Here is a 15,132-nt window from a genome sequence, read left to right on the forward strand (position 1 = left end):
ACTAAGCAGTTTCCATTTTCATCTTTTTGGGCTCTGGTTCTCCCGCAAGTCTTTCTTCCGCGTCAGTTATTTCCTTAGCTTTCCATTGTTCCTCTGGATCCAACTTGTCAGTTTCAGCAATAAAGCTGACACATTTTCCTGTTTTTCGAGTCACTGGAAATTCCCGAATGAAAAATGTAAAAGTGTAAAGTTAAATGCAGAAATTTATAGGGAATATATACCAGCATGAAGTGCAACGGATCGTCCACTCAAATTTAAAGCAGATCTAGCTTCTCCTTCACTTAATCCAAGAAGTAATCCTCTAAAATATGCAATGACTTATTTAGTCTCGTTAATAAGCAGTATCAACAATGTGTTCCTTACAAATTCGCTACGTCGTAAGGATTGCGAAGTTCTAATGGTGTAAGAGCTCCACTACTGATTATGACGTTCTACAGGAAGAGTTGAATATATATAGTAATAAACAACTAAGGCTCCAAAACACAAATAGTAAAATTTGGTCATTCTGAATTTGAAATAGATAAATCTCACCCGGGATTTGCCAACTGTATGGTACAAATGTGAAATCTGGATAATCTTTTTCCTATTTGACGAATCTCTAAGCATATGTGAATAGGGAATCTCAAAAAATATTCCTCTGTCAGTAGCTTGGCGATAATGTTTTCTGGTGAATCTCAGCAATTCTTTGGTTTCAGTCGGATGGTAGGTGATTATGTCTATATCCATGTTGGCTGCTGCATGCTATTAAAAAAAATAATTAAATAAAATTGATTTCAATCATAAAGATAAAAATAAAATACTAGAAAAGCAGCCGTAGTTGTTGGGCAGACAGCTATCAAATCAGATTTTTTGGTATTCCCCGATTGGATCTTTTGAGAAACACAAAATGCTTATCAGTAATTCCCAAATAAAGTGCATTTATATGGAGTACTCACAAGTTTCTGTGTATTCACAGGGTCACTGAGCATGACAGTCAACCGATGTAAGATTTTAACATTCTTCCCATGGACCTAAAGTAAGAGGTAAATTTGAATATAAAATCAAATCCATAGTTTCATTTTACAATACTTTAAATAAGTTCAACTCTTCTTCGGTGAATTTAAGTTTTAGAGGAGGTGGAACATCTTTTTTCTCTTCCTTTACTTCATTTTTCTTGTTCCCTTTTTTCTTGGTGTTGATTAAAACATCTTCTTCTATTGTTGTGTTAATAGCTATGGCACTATAACCAACTGAAAGAAAACAGAACAGGTGAAAACGACGAAATAGGGCAGGATTTTAACTAATTCATTTACGTTTGACAGCTCTCAACACGACTTCTTTAAGTGTTGTAGTAGGACTGCATGGACATGGGATATTGAAATCACAGAAACCTTGCACAGTGTTCATTGTTTTATATATTCGAAAATCTTTTGATAATTCAGTCACGTGCTTTGAAACAAAATCACAAATCACAAACGAAGCAAGCATGTGAATCAAGCAGACGAATTTCTGTCCCTCTAGCGACGCAAATTTATTTGTTTACCAACTTGACAGACACTTGTTAAAGGAAAATCACGCTTGATTTCGGTGTTTTTAAACAGTTAGAACACTAAGAAACAATATAACAATTAAAATGTGAAGTAATTAAATTGAAGTAGATTGTTCTGTTTTTGTTCAGTTGGCTGTTTTTAGTTTTCGTTGAGTGCTGGTTCCAACACCAGCACCATTGATGTCCAGAACTGCTGATGTAGACTTTGTTGAACCTACAACTGATTTGACAGAACCAGATTTGATGCTGATTCTTTCTTCAACAGCTGCTAAACTTTCATTGGAAGATTGAAATGATTTATCTGGAAGCTCCTCGTGGTGTGGTGCCTCAAAATTCATTTTAACCACTGTCTGTTTCCTCCCTTCTCTCAAAGACGATGACTGTACAGATAGAAAATGTGAATTAACAATTTGCTGATTAAAAGTGTGAGTGAAAGTGTGGAAATTACTACAGTCTCGCCAGACGCATTTGTACCCCCATCACCGTTTGAACCCGGACCGTGCGAGGTAAATTGCTTCAAAGCATTGTCCTTACACTTGAGAGTTTCTTGTAAAGATTCTCTGAAATCCAACAAATTAGAAGCTGTTATCTGTTTTCTCATATCTAATGAATTATTTTACAATTTTTTCTCTAGAACGAGTTGCTTCAAATTAGCTTTCTGTTGCACCTCCAGTATGGCAGCCATAAAGTTTTCTTCCAACTCATCTCGTTCAGTTTTAGTTCGCGCTAAACGCTGCTCAGCTACTTCACGTTGCCATACTGCTTCTTCAAGCTGCTTAGACATTGTTTTAGCGTGACCCTTTGCCGCCTAAAAGGTAAGACAATTTTACAATTTGTTTCCTTTGTAGAAAATGCTTGTAACGTTAGAATACTTGAAGAGAAGTTTTAGCGTGCAGCCAGTTTTCTGTGTCTTTCTGCAATTCTTTGTTACTTCTCTCCAATTGCTCGCATTTTTCACGAAGGTGCTTTATTTCTCTATCAGTCCTATGAAACTGCTTCTCCAATCTTTCTTCTTTAACACGAAATTCGGACAATTGTTCCTGGCCATTAGGATACTCAATTTTACGATTACGATTCTACAAAAACAACAGTATGTTTTACCTTCATAGAGGTGATAAGTGTCATGTTGTTGAGAATGATATCGTTGAAGTAGTTTTTCAGATTTATTATTGCCTGCTCGTGATTGATTTTCAGTACGGCCAAATGCTGTTGATCTTTTGTATCAACATCTTGCAAATCGCTCCTCCTTCGCTTTTCTAGTTCGTTCCTTTGCGCTTCCGTCTGATTTTGGAACTTGAGCTCAAGTTGTCTAGCTTCGTGCTCTAGACTTTTACGCATCTCGCTCATTTTTTTCGAGTGCTCCAATTTGATCTTATCGACCGTAAGTTGCTGTTGAAGACTAAGCTGACGTATTTCCTCTTTTAAACGCTGCTGTTCTAGACGCAGTATTTGCTCTTGCTCCTGATGTTCCAAATGAGCTTGCTCTAAAGCAGTTTGTTGCTCGTTCTATATAACAAAGAATTTAGTTATTGTTTTCATTCAACTTTATTTAAAAGTAAAACTAAACCCGCGATTCAGCCAAAGTTGTCTGGTGTTCATGAAGCAGGCATTTTATTTGCTGCTTGTACACTGCTATGTCCTTTTGTCGTATTTCTTCTGCGTCGTCTAACTCTTTTTCTTTATTCCTATTCATAAATGAGTCAAGTAAATCTTTCGTGGTTTTCTTAGAACACTGTAATTCAATACCTGAGACGGGCTCGTGTATCCTCAACTTCTTCTTTTGCGACTTTCCAGAAACCATAAATTTGATCACGTTCCAGTTGAAAGAAATTGCGCTCTTCACGTTCTTTTTCCAGTTGATCAAGAAGTCTAGTTAAGTGATTGAGAAGCTGATCTCTTGACATTTCCGATACTGGTAATCCATCCAGAAGTAAAGCACTACGATGGGACACATTCTTCTTCCCAGTCTTTTTACCTTTGCCTCCTTTCGCCTAGTCGTGTCATTTTATGTAGGTTATAAACTTATAAATGTCCCTTAAGAAAGAAATGGAATACCGTAACTTACCGGTTTTCCCGTTTTAGCGCCGCCAGCTGACTTTGGTTCATTTTTGCTCACCATTTTAAATAGACAACCCTTCGAATCTTTTCTTTTTTTACATTGATGCACAAGAATTGACGCGTTTGTCTGCCACTGTTGCGTTACCTAGTAACAACAAGGTAGCTATCCCAAGCTGATTGTTTGGCGTTGGTCGCTAAGTTACGTTCCACGGATGCATTACAAAAATAGCGGGTATTATAGAAGCTTTCATGTTGTTCTTTCCTCTTGAAAAACAAAATCTTTTATAAGCAAACGTTTTGCTTATAAAAAAATTGCGCACTGCATATTTTAAGAAAAGTGGGGTTCTACTGTCGGGCATTCGAATAATTTTTGTTTGAGTTCTATTGTCGGACATTTAATATATTTCAAATTCAATGGAGTTCTATTGTCTAACATGAAAATAATTAAAGAATTAATTGGAGTTTAAGTGTCGCGTAGTGATTTTTAATAATATTTAAAAATGAGTTCTAATGTCGTTGTAGTTCTACAGTCGTTGTAGTTCTACTGTCGCATTCAAAGAAATTTTTAAAAATTATTTAAAATATTGGGGTTCTAGTGTCGGTGGAGTTCTTCTGTCTTTGGAGTTCTACGGTCGCCATGCTCTTCTGGTGGTGACGATGAAGCATGCACAGCATACCATGGCGAATCAAGAATATTAAGTCTACTTCTACAACAAGTTACTGAGTGTTCCTTTTACTCACTTCTTCTGCTGCAAGAACACATCTTTGTGGCCCAGCAGGTTAGAATGATTTTATGATTTTACAATGGTGCGTAGATCAAAATTCAACCATCTCATAATTTTTGTTTATCTACAGATTTATTCATGACTGAATATTGATGCTCGTGTGTCACACTTCTGAATGTGTGGAGCTGTTAAGAAGTTGTGAAATACAATTTCCATGGTGCCCTGCACTTAACTAATCAACCAAGAGCTGCAATAGGTATAAGCAATAGGTAGTCTGTCTAGTGCCTACAGCAAATGGAGGTAAAAGTGGGATGTCATGTGCTTATTGTCAATATTCTGAAATTAAATGCAATATTATCTATGACTATTTTCAGGTGAGAAAGTGAAGACCCGACCAGAAAGCCTGATTACTTCGATATTTTCCACATTGACGCCTATCAAACGTAAATTGTTTAAGCAGATATAATATTTTGAAGATTCGCTATGTGCTAATAGCTGTTCTAATTATTCTTTTAACCCATATTAAGATCGTGCAATTATGCGTCCGAAAGAAAATTGCAACATGACATTGGCCTACAACACGATGTTCAACGTGGACTATCACTTGTTACTGGTATTTAAAATTTTTGTTAGTTATCCGTTGTCTGCCACGCCTTTTCTCCCCATGTTAGCTCCTTAGCACGGGCCCGCGCTGTTTGATCTTGTGGTCTATATATGCCATGGGGTCTAACAGTCGCACCAGCCCCAGATTCGCCGAAAGGCCCCGTTAGGCAATGCACCATAGGGACTTCCCCCTTGTCGATGCGGTGATGGATTCTAGAGGTTGTGCATTCCATCTTCTCCTATCACCGTGTCAGCCCGGACTTGTCAGCAATGGCAAGTCCCACTTGGTCATGGATCCTTATGACATGGCGCGTAGAGTAGTAGAAAAACAACCTACGGGTTGTATGGCGTGGCAGCCAACGGGTAACTATTTGTGTATATGTGTATGTTTATATATTGTGTTTATGTATTGCATATTGTGTTTAACTTGTATGTGCATGACTGTAAAACGTGGAGGAATTGTGGGAGGAGGTGGGATAACAATAAATGCAATTCACTTTTCAATATTCGGTTGTATTTCTTGTGTTCTATATTCATACACTTCATCTAAATATTCAACAATTAAATATAAAACTTAGTTCCGAAGTAAAAGAATTTGTACTTTAGGTATGTAATAGCTACCGCTATCTTTCATAACAATTTTAATAAGTTTTTTGTGTGAATAGAATGCTTGGTTACAAGACTACCAAAATTTTACATACAAAAAAGTAAAGAACACAACTACACGCTATTAAAACAACTGCACAAAAGCCTCGAGACTGATTTTCTGTTTGTACGCTGCAATCTAACCTGATTTCCTTCATTTATTAAAGATATACGACTGGCTTTGCATATCTTGTTCAACTGACTGTCAACTTAGAGGTTTTAGCTATCTAGAAACAAATTGTTAAATATTATCACTACAACAAAGAAGTAAATTTTTATTAAATGTTCTAAGTGAATCTTGGAACCCTGTCTCATTAACACTATGTGTTGCTTTCCTACAACTTCAACACAATTCCCTATAGTAGTTTCGGTTAATGGAACTATTCAAAAAATAAGTGCAAGTATACACGTGAGGGGAAACCTCCTCTAAAGTCCAAAACTCTTCCCTTAAAGATGACCAATCAAAGATAAGATACCCATAAATTCCTCTACACCCTCCCCCCACCACACACAATTTCTAAAACAGAGAAAGCAAGAGAAACTTTTCTTCCTAGCAGCTCAAGGATCTCCCCTTCCTGCCAAAAGCAAAAGAGTATTCATGTTCATCAATGATATTTTGATGCGTCCAGCACTTTTAATTGTGAAACTCCTTAGGAGTTACGTGGCTTTCGTAAGATGAAGTTCTCCAAGGACATCCATCGTGCTTCAGTTCAGTCTGTAAGAAATAAAAATGGGTTAATTTAACTGAAAATTCAGTTTTTAAGCAATTACTACATCCCCCCAAAAAAACTCTTATTCTCAATTGCAATGTTAAGTCAAGAATGCACAGGTTCTAGCAACAAATATCATTTTGAATTTTCAAGACCTTAAGATAATTCATACTAGCTTTCAGAAAAAAAACCTCTTGATAAAACCAACAGCAATCCAAAATGCTGTGACACATTCTCGCTGTAAAAACTTTTCTTTCTAATGTTGTCTCTATTTCTCCTAGATTTATTCTGATGTGAATAACAGTCAAATGCCCAGTGTGTGGCTAAATAATTTAAAGTTTCGAATCACAATGAAAATTCAGCGATGGCAAATATTATGTACAAGTACAACACTTCCCTTAAACTTCTTAAACTATCTTTACAACCTATTCACAAGGAAGGAAAATGGATCTAGATCAAACCTACACGAGCTTGGCATGGTGATCAAATTGTGGAATGCCAACAGTCTAGCTACTTCAACTTTCAAACTTAGAATATCTATCTGGAATCAAATTGATATAAACTTTCTGATTGGTTTGAAAGCTACATGCAACTTTAAAACGAAATCAACGAAAAAAATTTATATTACCTTGGCTTATGAGGGCCCAAGTTGCAGCAGCCCAAAACCGGCAAAACGTGCTGACTGCTGACTCGAAGAAAAAAGTGAAATTAACTTCGTCTGCTTGAGCTCGAAACAGCGGTTTACCCAAAATTTGGCAATGTCGTACAGAATCAAAACTTATCCAAATCAACAGTAGATGTCGCGAATTTCAACACACCAGACGATGCAGACTGCAAACCACATGTATAATAAATTTACGTCACATTTGTTTAAATTGTCTAGAACGTTAAACTTGTGTAGAAAAACATCGAGGTTTGAAAAACCACGTATCTCTAAAATGACCAATAACGCCGTTCTTGTGCAAAAATTCAATCCGGGAACGGGAAATTTGGAATGGGATTTACAAGCTGAGGATTATGACTACACTCAAGAAATCGCCCGGGCTGGATTCGCTGACATGCTCCACGACGAAGAAAGAGTGAGTTAAAGTGGAATATCTGTTGTTCAAATGCCATGACATGCACAAGATATTGATCTCACTAAAAATTTAGAACTTGAAATATAATTTAGCATTACAAAAAGCCCTAAATTTACTGAAAAGTAAAGGAAAGGAGGCTTTTGTACTGGATATCGGCACTGGAACTGGACTTCTTGCGATGATGGCAGTCAAAGCCAAAGCATCTTCAGTTACTGCTTGTGAAGTATGATAAATATAATTTAAACTAGACATTATTTAAACAAAAGTTTTTAACCCCCATTAGACATTTCAGCCAATGGTCAAATGTTCTAGTGAAGTTATTGCCCACAATGGTTTTCGTGATTCCATCAATATCATTCCAAAGAGATCTACTGACATCACTGTGGGTCCCAATAAGGACATGGAGCAGAGAGCTAATGTTCTAATCACTGAAGTATTTGATACTGAACTAATTGGAGAAGGTGCCATTGGGACTTTTAATCATGCAAATCAACATTTGCTTTCAGTAACAATGAAACAATTTTGCTTCTACAGTTGAATAGTATTAATCTCAAATTTAACCATTTTTTTTAGGAAGATTCTATTGTTATACCTGCTCGAGCTACTATTTATGTTCAGTTAATTGAGTCTGAGCTAGTTTCCTCATGGAACAGATCAAAACCTATCCAATTGAATGGCCAAATCATTCAACCTCCAGCTGATGTGGCTAATTGTCCTGGAAATGGAGCAGTGCATGACATTCAACTTGCTCAACTGACCCCAGAACATTTTAAGGCACTCTCAGACCCTATTCCAATTTTTAAGTAATCGCGATTACATATTTTTTAAATTTCTGTAGTAATAATTATCTGATTATTATTTATTAACAGTTTCGATTGGAACAGCAAACAACCTATTCCTAATGATGATTCAAAAACAGTGGAATTCACTGCCAAGTCCAGTGGGACAGCTCACGCCGTTTTAATGTGGTGGACATTGGACATGGACACAGAAGGCGAAATAGTTTTAAGTTGTGCTCCTCCTTGGGCCCATCCAGAAGGTATTGTGCAAAAACTTTGTGAAAGAGACGTCGTCAGATTAGATTATCACTCATCTACTTTACAGGAAATGAATTACCGTGGAGAGATCATTGGATGCAAGCTATTTACTATTTTCCTAATGACAAAATTATCAAATCGGAGGGAGAGCAACTACGTCTCAGCGGTTACCACGACGAATACAGCCTTTGGTTTGGATTACAGACTGAAGCCTCCTCTTCCGCTATCTTGCCCCGCCCATTCTGTGATTGCTCCGTTCACCTTGCTGTTAGCCGACCTCGTTTAGGCCAATTGAACGACAGTGAACGCAATCAGAAGTACCAGACTGCTTTAGAAAAAGTGGTTAGCTCCGATACTGTCTGTTTGACACTGGGTGATTGCTGTCTCTTAGGACTGATAGTGGCAAAATTAGGCGCAAAAAAAGTCTATGCCGTTGAGAGAAATCCACATTGCCGTCGAGTATTGCAGGCCTGGGTGAAAAGAAATGACCTTCAAGAACAAATTACCGTCATTGATGGAGATCTCGATAAAAGAAAACTCGACTTAAAGGTAAGAATCTGCTTGCGATAGTGCTACTTTTACTTTTACAACAGTTTGAGCTCGTTTAAACGACCAGGCCTTTAAATTCGGGATACTTTTGAAAAGGATATGTTATAGTTTTTTCTTGCTTTAACGTTTCCATTTACGGTTATGTTTAGGTGAACCTTGTGTTGGGTGAGCCTGTTTTCGAGAGCTCTGTGCTGCCTTGGCACAACCTTTATTTCGCGCGCTGGAAAAACAACGTGAAACATTTATTGGCAGATGGCGTGACTAGAATTTTTCCTGGAAAGGCGTATCTATACGCCATGGCTGTCGAGATGAAAGATTTATGGAAAATCCGAGCACCCGTCCGCTCCACTCAAGAAATTGATCTGTCAGTTTTTGACAAGTTAATTGAGGTAACATGTTAGCCCATTTCCACGTGAAAATCTAAAAATTACAATTAATTTAATCGCAGAGCGCAATCGACTCTAGCGATGCTCAGGTCGAACCGCACCCTCTGTGGGAATATCCCACTCGAGCGCTAAGTCAAGCTGTTCAACTCATGATGCTAGATTTGACAACACTTTCTGGAAAGACGCAAGAAATTCTCCAAGTGGAAGGTAAGGTAAACTTACCAGTCGCTGGAACTCTTAATGGAGTAGCCTTGTGGATCGATTGGCAACTGGACGAGAACACTACAATCAGCGGTGGGCCAACTGCTCCTGTCACGCTCAGCCAAAACGTTCAATGGGACGTGCACTCGAAACAAGCCGTTTACTTCACTAAAGACCCCGTTAGTATTTCTGAAAAAGATGGAACAGTTTTGAACTATCAAATCAGTCTTGAGCCCGAAACTTATGAACTCAAATTTAAGTTTTCAGTCTGATAGACGGAAATGTATTTGAATTGAAAGTGGAAAAAAGTACACATTTTTTTTTTCAAAAAGGTTGATCTTCGGTAACTGTAAGAAAATCGTAAACGGTGGTTTAGTTCGTGATTTCATGCGTTTGAAAAGTACAGGTACACAGCGGTTATTTCCTTTTTCTCCACGAAAAAAGAACAAGCCCCGACTAAACCTCGAGCATATGTATATAATGCTGTTTTCATTTTTTTGTTTATAGATCAATAATTTTTAAAAATAGATTTCTCAGTGCTTTAGTGCACGCAATGGAGCACAGAGGTGCACGAACGTTACCGAAGAAAAAACGCCGTGTGGGAAATAGCCTAGGGTAACCAATAGAAAACCAAATTCAATTAGAGAATCAAAGAACCAAGAAAAGTGCAATTTGAATTATAATTATCGTTGTTTTTTCCCTTCTAGCAGCGTTCCGCGAAGCCATTTAAAAGGACAACATAACCTCCCACTTCTTTTTTTTTTCTTCAGTGTTGCACTTTTTTTGGTTCCTCTTCTGACACGGAGTCGACATTTATATTTAGAAAGGGGGGGAAAAAAAAACATGGAAAGGGTAAGCGAGTGACGAGGGTCGCAGCATGGCAACGATAGCACCCAGCCGTCTACGTATAACTCCTGACCGCCTTTTGGGCTCATGTGTCTAATCAATAACATACTTGGTGAAGGATTGCCCCAACAGCTTTTCTCTTCCCCCCTCACTAACCCACAGTGCGCCCAGTAAGCATATTTCCATCCGTAGCAAACAGTCGTGAGGCGAAGCTTTTCCGGCCGGTTGGCATTATTTCAAAATTGTTCTCTAGATACATCAAGGATCACGCCAGCAGTATAGGCTAGACACAAGACGAGCAAAAGAACAAGTCCAAGTGAGGGAAAAGAAAAGAAAAATAACAGCGTAACCGACCCAAGAACTCCCGTTTCTTGGCTGCGTGCGACTTCTCCTGCCGACTTGCGTGTTGTTGTTGTTATTGCGCCAGTGAAGTGTGCTGAGGCAAGTTACACAAAGCGTCTACGAGCATTGTTGCACCGGTTGCAGTGACAAAGAAAATCCCAAAAAAGGTAGCCCATCTTCTTACAAGAAACGTTCATGGTTCAATCACCGCAGCAATGCCATCCGAAAGCAAGACGACGATGCCGACAACTAAACGGCAATAGCAACAAAGACTAGCAGCACATGGCCCCATGCGGTAAGGTGTATAACAGTAGTCTAAAACCACTATTTCGACTCGAGCGTGATTCTATACCAGGAAATATGCTGCTACACACACAGTCTTTCTTCCTTTGGGGGGATGATTTTTTCCCTTGTGGAGAAGCATTCATCAAACTGTCTAGATAGGGCACGCCTTCAGAGCATTAGGGCTCAAAGGAAATTAAGAGAATCCCGAAAAAGTTCTGGCCAAGAAAAAATTTAAAGGAAAAAGGCCCTGGGTCCTAAAGTTTACATATTTCTAAAGCATTGATTAAAGACCTATAGAAGCACACCCACCTGGACTAGGGTACGAACAATTCCCGAGAATTCACACACAAACAAACGGACATTGTGACGAAGCAAAGAAATCAATCATCACTTTCAGGTTAACTAACTTTGTTGGCCCTCCACACCACCACAGCGGCTATATAGTCTTTCTTAATATTTTTTCCCCCCCACGTTTTCTTTTCTTTGCTATACGGCCACTATTGATGTAACAATAAGATGCAATCTAAACTGTTCAGGGTAGTGCAAGTGGGCATGAGTTATTATTCTGTCCAACGGGACCGGAGCACGCTTCCAAACGATCAATTTGCTATAGTCATATCTCTAATGAATTTTTTGCGGGCGCGCGGTTTAGTGGATACAATGGACTGTGACCTGCCCGTTGGTTGGTTATAGTAAGTCTCGAAAAACTAAAACGAAACGAGGGGCAATATAGAAGAGCCAAACAAAAAGTCAGCGGCAGTTACTTGCACACACATACATCACTTAGTATAGGAAAACAAACAAGAAGAAACTGCCTTGTAGCATGACGTAGTAGTACATGTCCTACATGTGGTGGAATAGACCAAGAAAAAACTTTTTCTTTCCCGAAATCTCTGTCGAACATGGCGTACAATAATCGTATAATATTAGTACCGAAAAAGTAGCAGAATGTTGCTGTAGTTATAATCCCGTTGTCAATTGCCTCACTACGCGGTAACCTCATACTGCCTCTCCTCGTGCCTTTTATTCCACCCACCTGGCCGTCGTCATTCAACGCAGCTCCTGCTGAATAGGGCCCTCACGTCTACCGCATATATACGAGGTTTACATATCAAACTAAACATAATAGCATGCGAGGCCTAACATTGTCAGGCCACATTCATCACTAGCGTAAAATATATATAACGACGGAAGAAAAATGCGGCTGCTGCACGCCGAAACAGCTGGGGCCTGCCTAGACAAAAAGGGGAAAAAAACGGGAGCGAGAACAAAAAGAAAACACGCCCCGGCTACTTATATACATTTTTTTTACTAGGAGCTATCAGGGATCTGAAAAAGGAAAAGTGCACGAAGTCTATTATATATTTACGTGATAGCTCCTGAACAGCGCACAAGGTGTTGAAAACGACGCTGAGGGGAAAAAAAGGGCTGTGATGATGGAGAATGATTTCTTCATGTTTTTTCCCTTTATCGAGAGCGGTCCCTCCCCTCCTGTGTCGATGCAGAAGTAAAATATGAACTGATCGGGAATTGACGTGAAACGCCGAGAGGAGAGAGCCTTTTTTCCCGTGCAAATCCTATAAGAAAAGAGCAGAGAAAAAATAATTCCGAGGCTCCTAAAAAACAAAATAATAGAAAAAAGTATGCGCTATATAGTACCCCCCTCTTCTTTACCTAGCCTGGAGCAGCGAATCAAATGTCTCTAGATATGGATTCTGGAAAAAGAGTAAGGGAAAACCGTAAAGAGAATAGCCAAAAAAAAAAAAAGGGTAAAGAAAGGGATACGTCAGTCACGCGAGACAGTCATCCCCTCCATCCATTGTGTGCGGGCAGAGTTTTTTCTTTCTTTTCTTCTTGTTTTACTTTTTTCGTTTTTACCCTTTCCGGGATGGAGGGCAGCCGTTTGCCAGCCAGCCAGCGCGCTTAGCTGAAACAGGCGAGTTCTCTCGTCTACACATGCGGACAGGCACTGCGGTCAAGAGCCGAAGCGCAGCTCCACAGCTGCAACGTACACATACAGAGTCGTCTGCGTATGATTAACATGCAGGCGCGTTCTTTTTTCCAACACACGACCTGTATATACAATCCCGTCGCTGGCTGTTAGGACTCCAGTCTTCAAGCGACACTTCATCCCAGCAGAGATCGGACAACAACAAAGAAACGAGCCGCCCTATATATCGCCGACTGGCCAGCACACGAGCAACAGATCAACGCAATCCGCGTTATTCCAGCAGTTGCGCTTTTCCAAAGAAAAAACAAAAGGCCGAGTCGAGTTTTGATTCAAGAGTTGTCAAACAAAAGCCTTATTTACATAGTGTACGTATATAGGTAGAGCATTGGCCAATCGAGACTATAGCGGGGGGGAAATTGCTGCATTTGGATCGCGCGATCCATGAGAGATTCTACTTTTCCGTGACAGCCCAGTGAAACAAGAGTTTTTATATGACTCCGTGATGTCGCTCGAGACCCCATTCGTATTTGGTAAGTTACAATAACCAGACATGTTTTCAAATCTCCCTGCTACCGACTCGTGCTGCCTTCGTACAACATGGCTATCTCGGCGAAATCAATGTGCTGGACTCGCTCGTTTGAAATATACAGTTGATTTACCTAACGTCTCATTTTGGTGGTGAAACAGGATGGGACGGCTGCTGAGGCGAAGCATCGTCCAGCATCAGGTCAGCTACAGCTGGTTGATTCATCGAGACATGAGTAGATCTGCGCAATCATGTCTCTTTTTCGGTTGGAAGATCTGCTGGCGCCTCGCGCGGAGGCCATGCAGGCTCTTGACTTGTCCACGGCACGGCCTCGCACCAAACAAGAGTTTGAAAAACTCTTGGCTCACATTCCCGAATTCCGCATCAAACCTGAAAAGGTAAAAATTTTAAATATCCATTTTTAATCAAAAAAGGTATTGTGGGCTGAGATTTCTTATCAATCGTGAAAAAGGTCCGGCCAGAGGAAGTTACCATTGGCGAGGATTATTCCTTCACATGTCGCAAAGAAGCACAACAGAAAAACAAATCGTCCCCTCACCGCCAATATCCTCGTGGCGGAGGGGCGAGGGACAAATCACCACAGAAGACGGGCCGTATCGTTGCCGGGATCCACCCAATCAGCGTCAGCTGTGGAAACTCCTATCCGGACCCGATACCTGTGGCCATGCAAGCCGTACGCATCCTCGATCTCGCTACAGTCGACATCAACTGGAAAATGTTGACGGTGGCTCGACCTACATCAAAACAAGACGATGAATTTTTCACAAAGTAATAAAATTTTAAACTTTAATCTTTTTCTCTGTTATACTAATCAAATTGGATTATTTTTATTTTTTAGGTTGGTGGAGTTGGAAAAATTACGGCTGAAAACGAGACGAGAAGGAGGGATTCGAACTAGGCGGATCAGTGGCTTTGTCAGTGGACTCTCTGTCCGTCGAATTATCAGAACGAATCGCTCAGGAGTGACCGAAATCCGGCTTCCGGCCTGCCTACAGTGCGGATTCGAGCTATGCGATTCGGTTCATTGCGTGAAATTTACGTACGAGGACTTTTTTCGACAGCAAAACGATCAGGTGGACGAGGCTGACAAGAACAAGGATGGAACCGATCCAGTGGACGAGGAAGAAGAGAAACGACTCAAGGAAGAAAACAAAAAGCAAGTCATCACTTCGATGAAAGGAACGGCCATGAAGATGAAACAGGCCAAGAAGCAGCAACAGTCCAGCAAGCGTCCAGCTGTTAAAACTTGAAATGACCTTATCGTCTATACTATTATATATATTCTAATAATCTGACGGATGTAAAATTTTATGTGCTGTAAAAAAAAATTGGCTTTCTGTTTGGCCCCAAAACGCATCTGTAAATTCGCTATTTTTCATCAAAATAAACTATTGATTCCGCCTTTAAAATCCGCCGAGTCTAAGAAAACACAAATTCTATATTAATCGTTTCCTAGCAGTGTTCACACCTTTCCCCGTTTCATCCCTAGGGAATATTGGATACGATTTTTAAACGTCTTTGAGAAAAAGAAAATGAGAAAACGTACTCATTTGCAAAATAAAACGAATCTGTAACGTATCGGTGGGTTTGGGAGTGGTTGTCCAATGGATATAATCGCAATGCAACTGTAACTAGTGTCT

At 39.7% G+C, this 15,132-nt stretch overlaps 4 protein-coding genes and 3 long non-coding RNA genes across 18 annotated transcripts in view; 3 read left to right on the forward strand and 4 right to left on the reverse strand.

Annotated features, from left to right (window-relative positions):
• Nucleotide 1: 1 nt before the first annotated feature.
• On the reverse strand, nt 2-968 carry LOC124188942 (ribonuclease P protein subunit p30-like). The gene is made up of 6 exons (XM_046581880.1): nt 936-968; nt 801-869; nt 532-741; nt 364-431; nt 222-301; nt 2-153 (listed from the first exon to the last, which is right to left on the reverse strand). Exons 1-6 carry the CDS (start codon nt 966-968, stop codon nt 2-4), a joined length of 612 nt encoding a protein of 203 aa, XP_046437836.1.
• Nucleotides 969-1,168: 200 nt separating this feature from the next.
• LOC124188897 (dynein regulatory complex subunit 4-like) lies at nt 1,169-3,779 on the reverse strand. The gene is made up of 9 exons (XM_046581839.1): nt 3,594-3,779; nt 3,275-3,519; nt 3,096-3,213; nt 2,630-3,034; nt 2,401-2,568; nt 2,149-2,336; nt 1,977-2,088; nt 1,293-1,908; nt 1,169-1,229 (listed from the first exon to the last, which is right to left on the reverse strand). The coding sequence occupies exons 1-8, from the start codon at nt 3,645-3,647 to the stop codon at nt 1,654-1,656; spliced, it is 1,545 nt and encodes a 514-aa protein (XP_046437795.1). The 5' UTR covers nt 3,648-3,779; the 3' UTR covers nt 1,169-1,229; nt 1,293-1,653.
• LOC124188902 lies at nt 1,891-5,418 on the forward strand. Its single transcript, XR_006872521.1, has 6 exons — nt 1,891-2,034; nt 2,163-2,343; nt 4,183-4,365; nt 4,442-4,611; nt 4,686-4,754; nt 4,839-5,418. It is a non-coding gene; the product is annotated as an uncharacterized LOC124188902 (long non-coding RNA).
• A 1,565-nt stretch (nt 5,419-6,983) lies between these two features.
• LOC124188895 (protein arginine N-methyltransferase 7-like) lies at nt 6,984-9,852 on the forward strand. 2 transcript variants are annotated; one of them, XM_046581838.1, is made up of 9 exons: nt 6,984-7,113; nt 7,171-7,348; nt 7,422-7,571; nt 7,632-7,853; nt 7,922-8,151; nt 8,218-8,387; nt 8,453-8,934; nt 9,084-9,323; nt 9,383-9,852. In XM_046581838.1, the coding sequence occupies exons 1-9, from the start codon at nt 7,067-7,069 to the stop codon at nt 9,791-9,793; spliced, it is 2,130 nt and encodes a 709-aa protein (XP_046437794.1). In that variant the 5' UTR covers nt 6,984-7,066; the 3' UTR covers nt 9,794-9,852. The 2 variants fall into 2 exon arrangements, with proteins under 2 accessions (XP_046437794.1, XP_046437793.1); XM_046581837.1 differs by having other exon boundaries at nt 6,986-7,348.
• Nucleotides 8,193-13,741, reverse strand: LOC124188904. 2 transcript variants are annotated; one of them, XR_006872523.1, is made up of 4 exons: nt 13,605-13,741; nt 12,364-12,571; nt 8,465-10,131; nt 8,193-8,401 (listed from the first exon to the last, which is right to left on the reverse strand). It is a non-coding gene; the product is annotated as an uncharacterized LOC124188904 (long non-coding RNA). The 2 variants fall into 2 exon arrangements; XR_006872522.1 differs by lacking the exon at nt 12,364-12,571 and having other exon boundaries at nt 8,465-9,710.
• LOC124188898 lies at nt 13,723-14,901 on the forward strand. Its single transcript, XM_046581840.1, has 3 exons — nt 13,723-13,869; nt 13,944-14,260; nt 14,331-14,901. The coding sequence occupies exons 1-3, from the start codon at nt 13,723-13,725 to the stop codon at nt 14,740-14,742; spliced, it is 876 nt and encodes a 291-aa protein (XP_046437796.1). The 3' UTR covers nt 14,743-14,901.
• LOC124188901 overlaps nt 14,091-15,132 on the reverse strand; it is a 30,149-nt gene continuing 29,107 nt past the window's right edge. For all 10 annotated transcript variants that reach the window (XR_006872518.1, XR_006872512.1, XR_006872513.1 and 7 more), the window contains one exon: nt 14,091-14,226. This is a non-coding gene — a long non-coding RNA (uncharacterized LOC124188901). The remainder of the gene's footprint in view (nt 14,227-15,132) is intronic.

The sequence above is a fragment of the Daphnia pulex genome, chromosome 2 (genome assembly GCF_021134715.1).
Source record: "Daphnia pulex isolate KAP4 chromosome 2, ASM2113471v1".
In the NCBI taxonomy this organism is placed as follows: Eukaryota; Metazoa; Arthropoda; class Branchiopoda; order Diplostraca; family Daphniidae; genus Daphnia; species Daphnia pulex.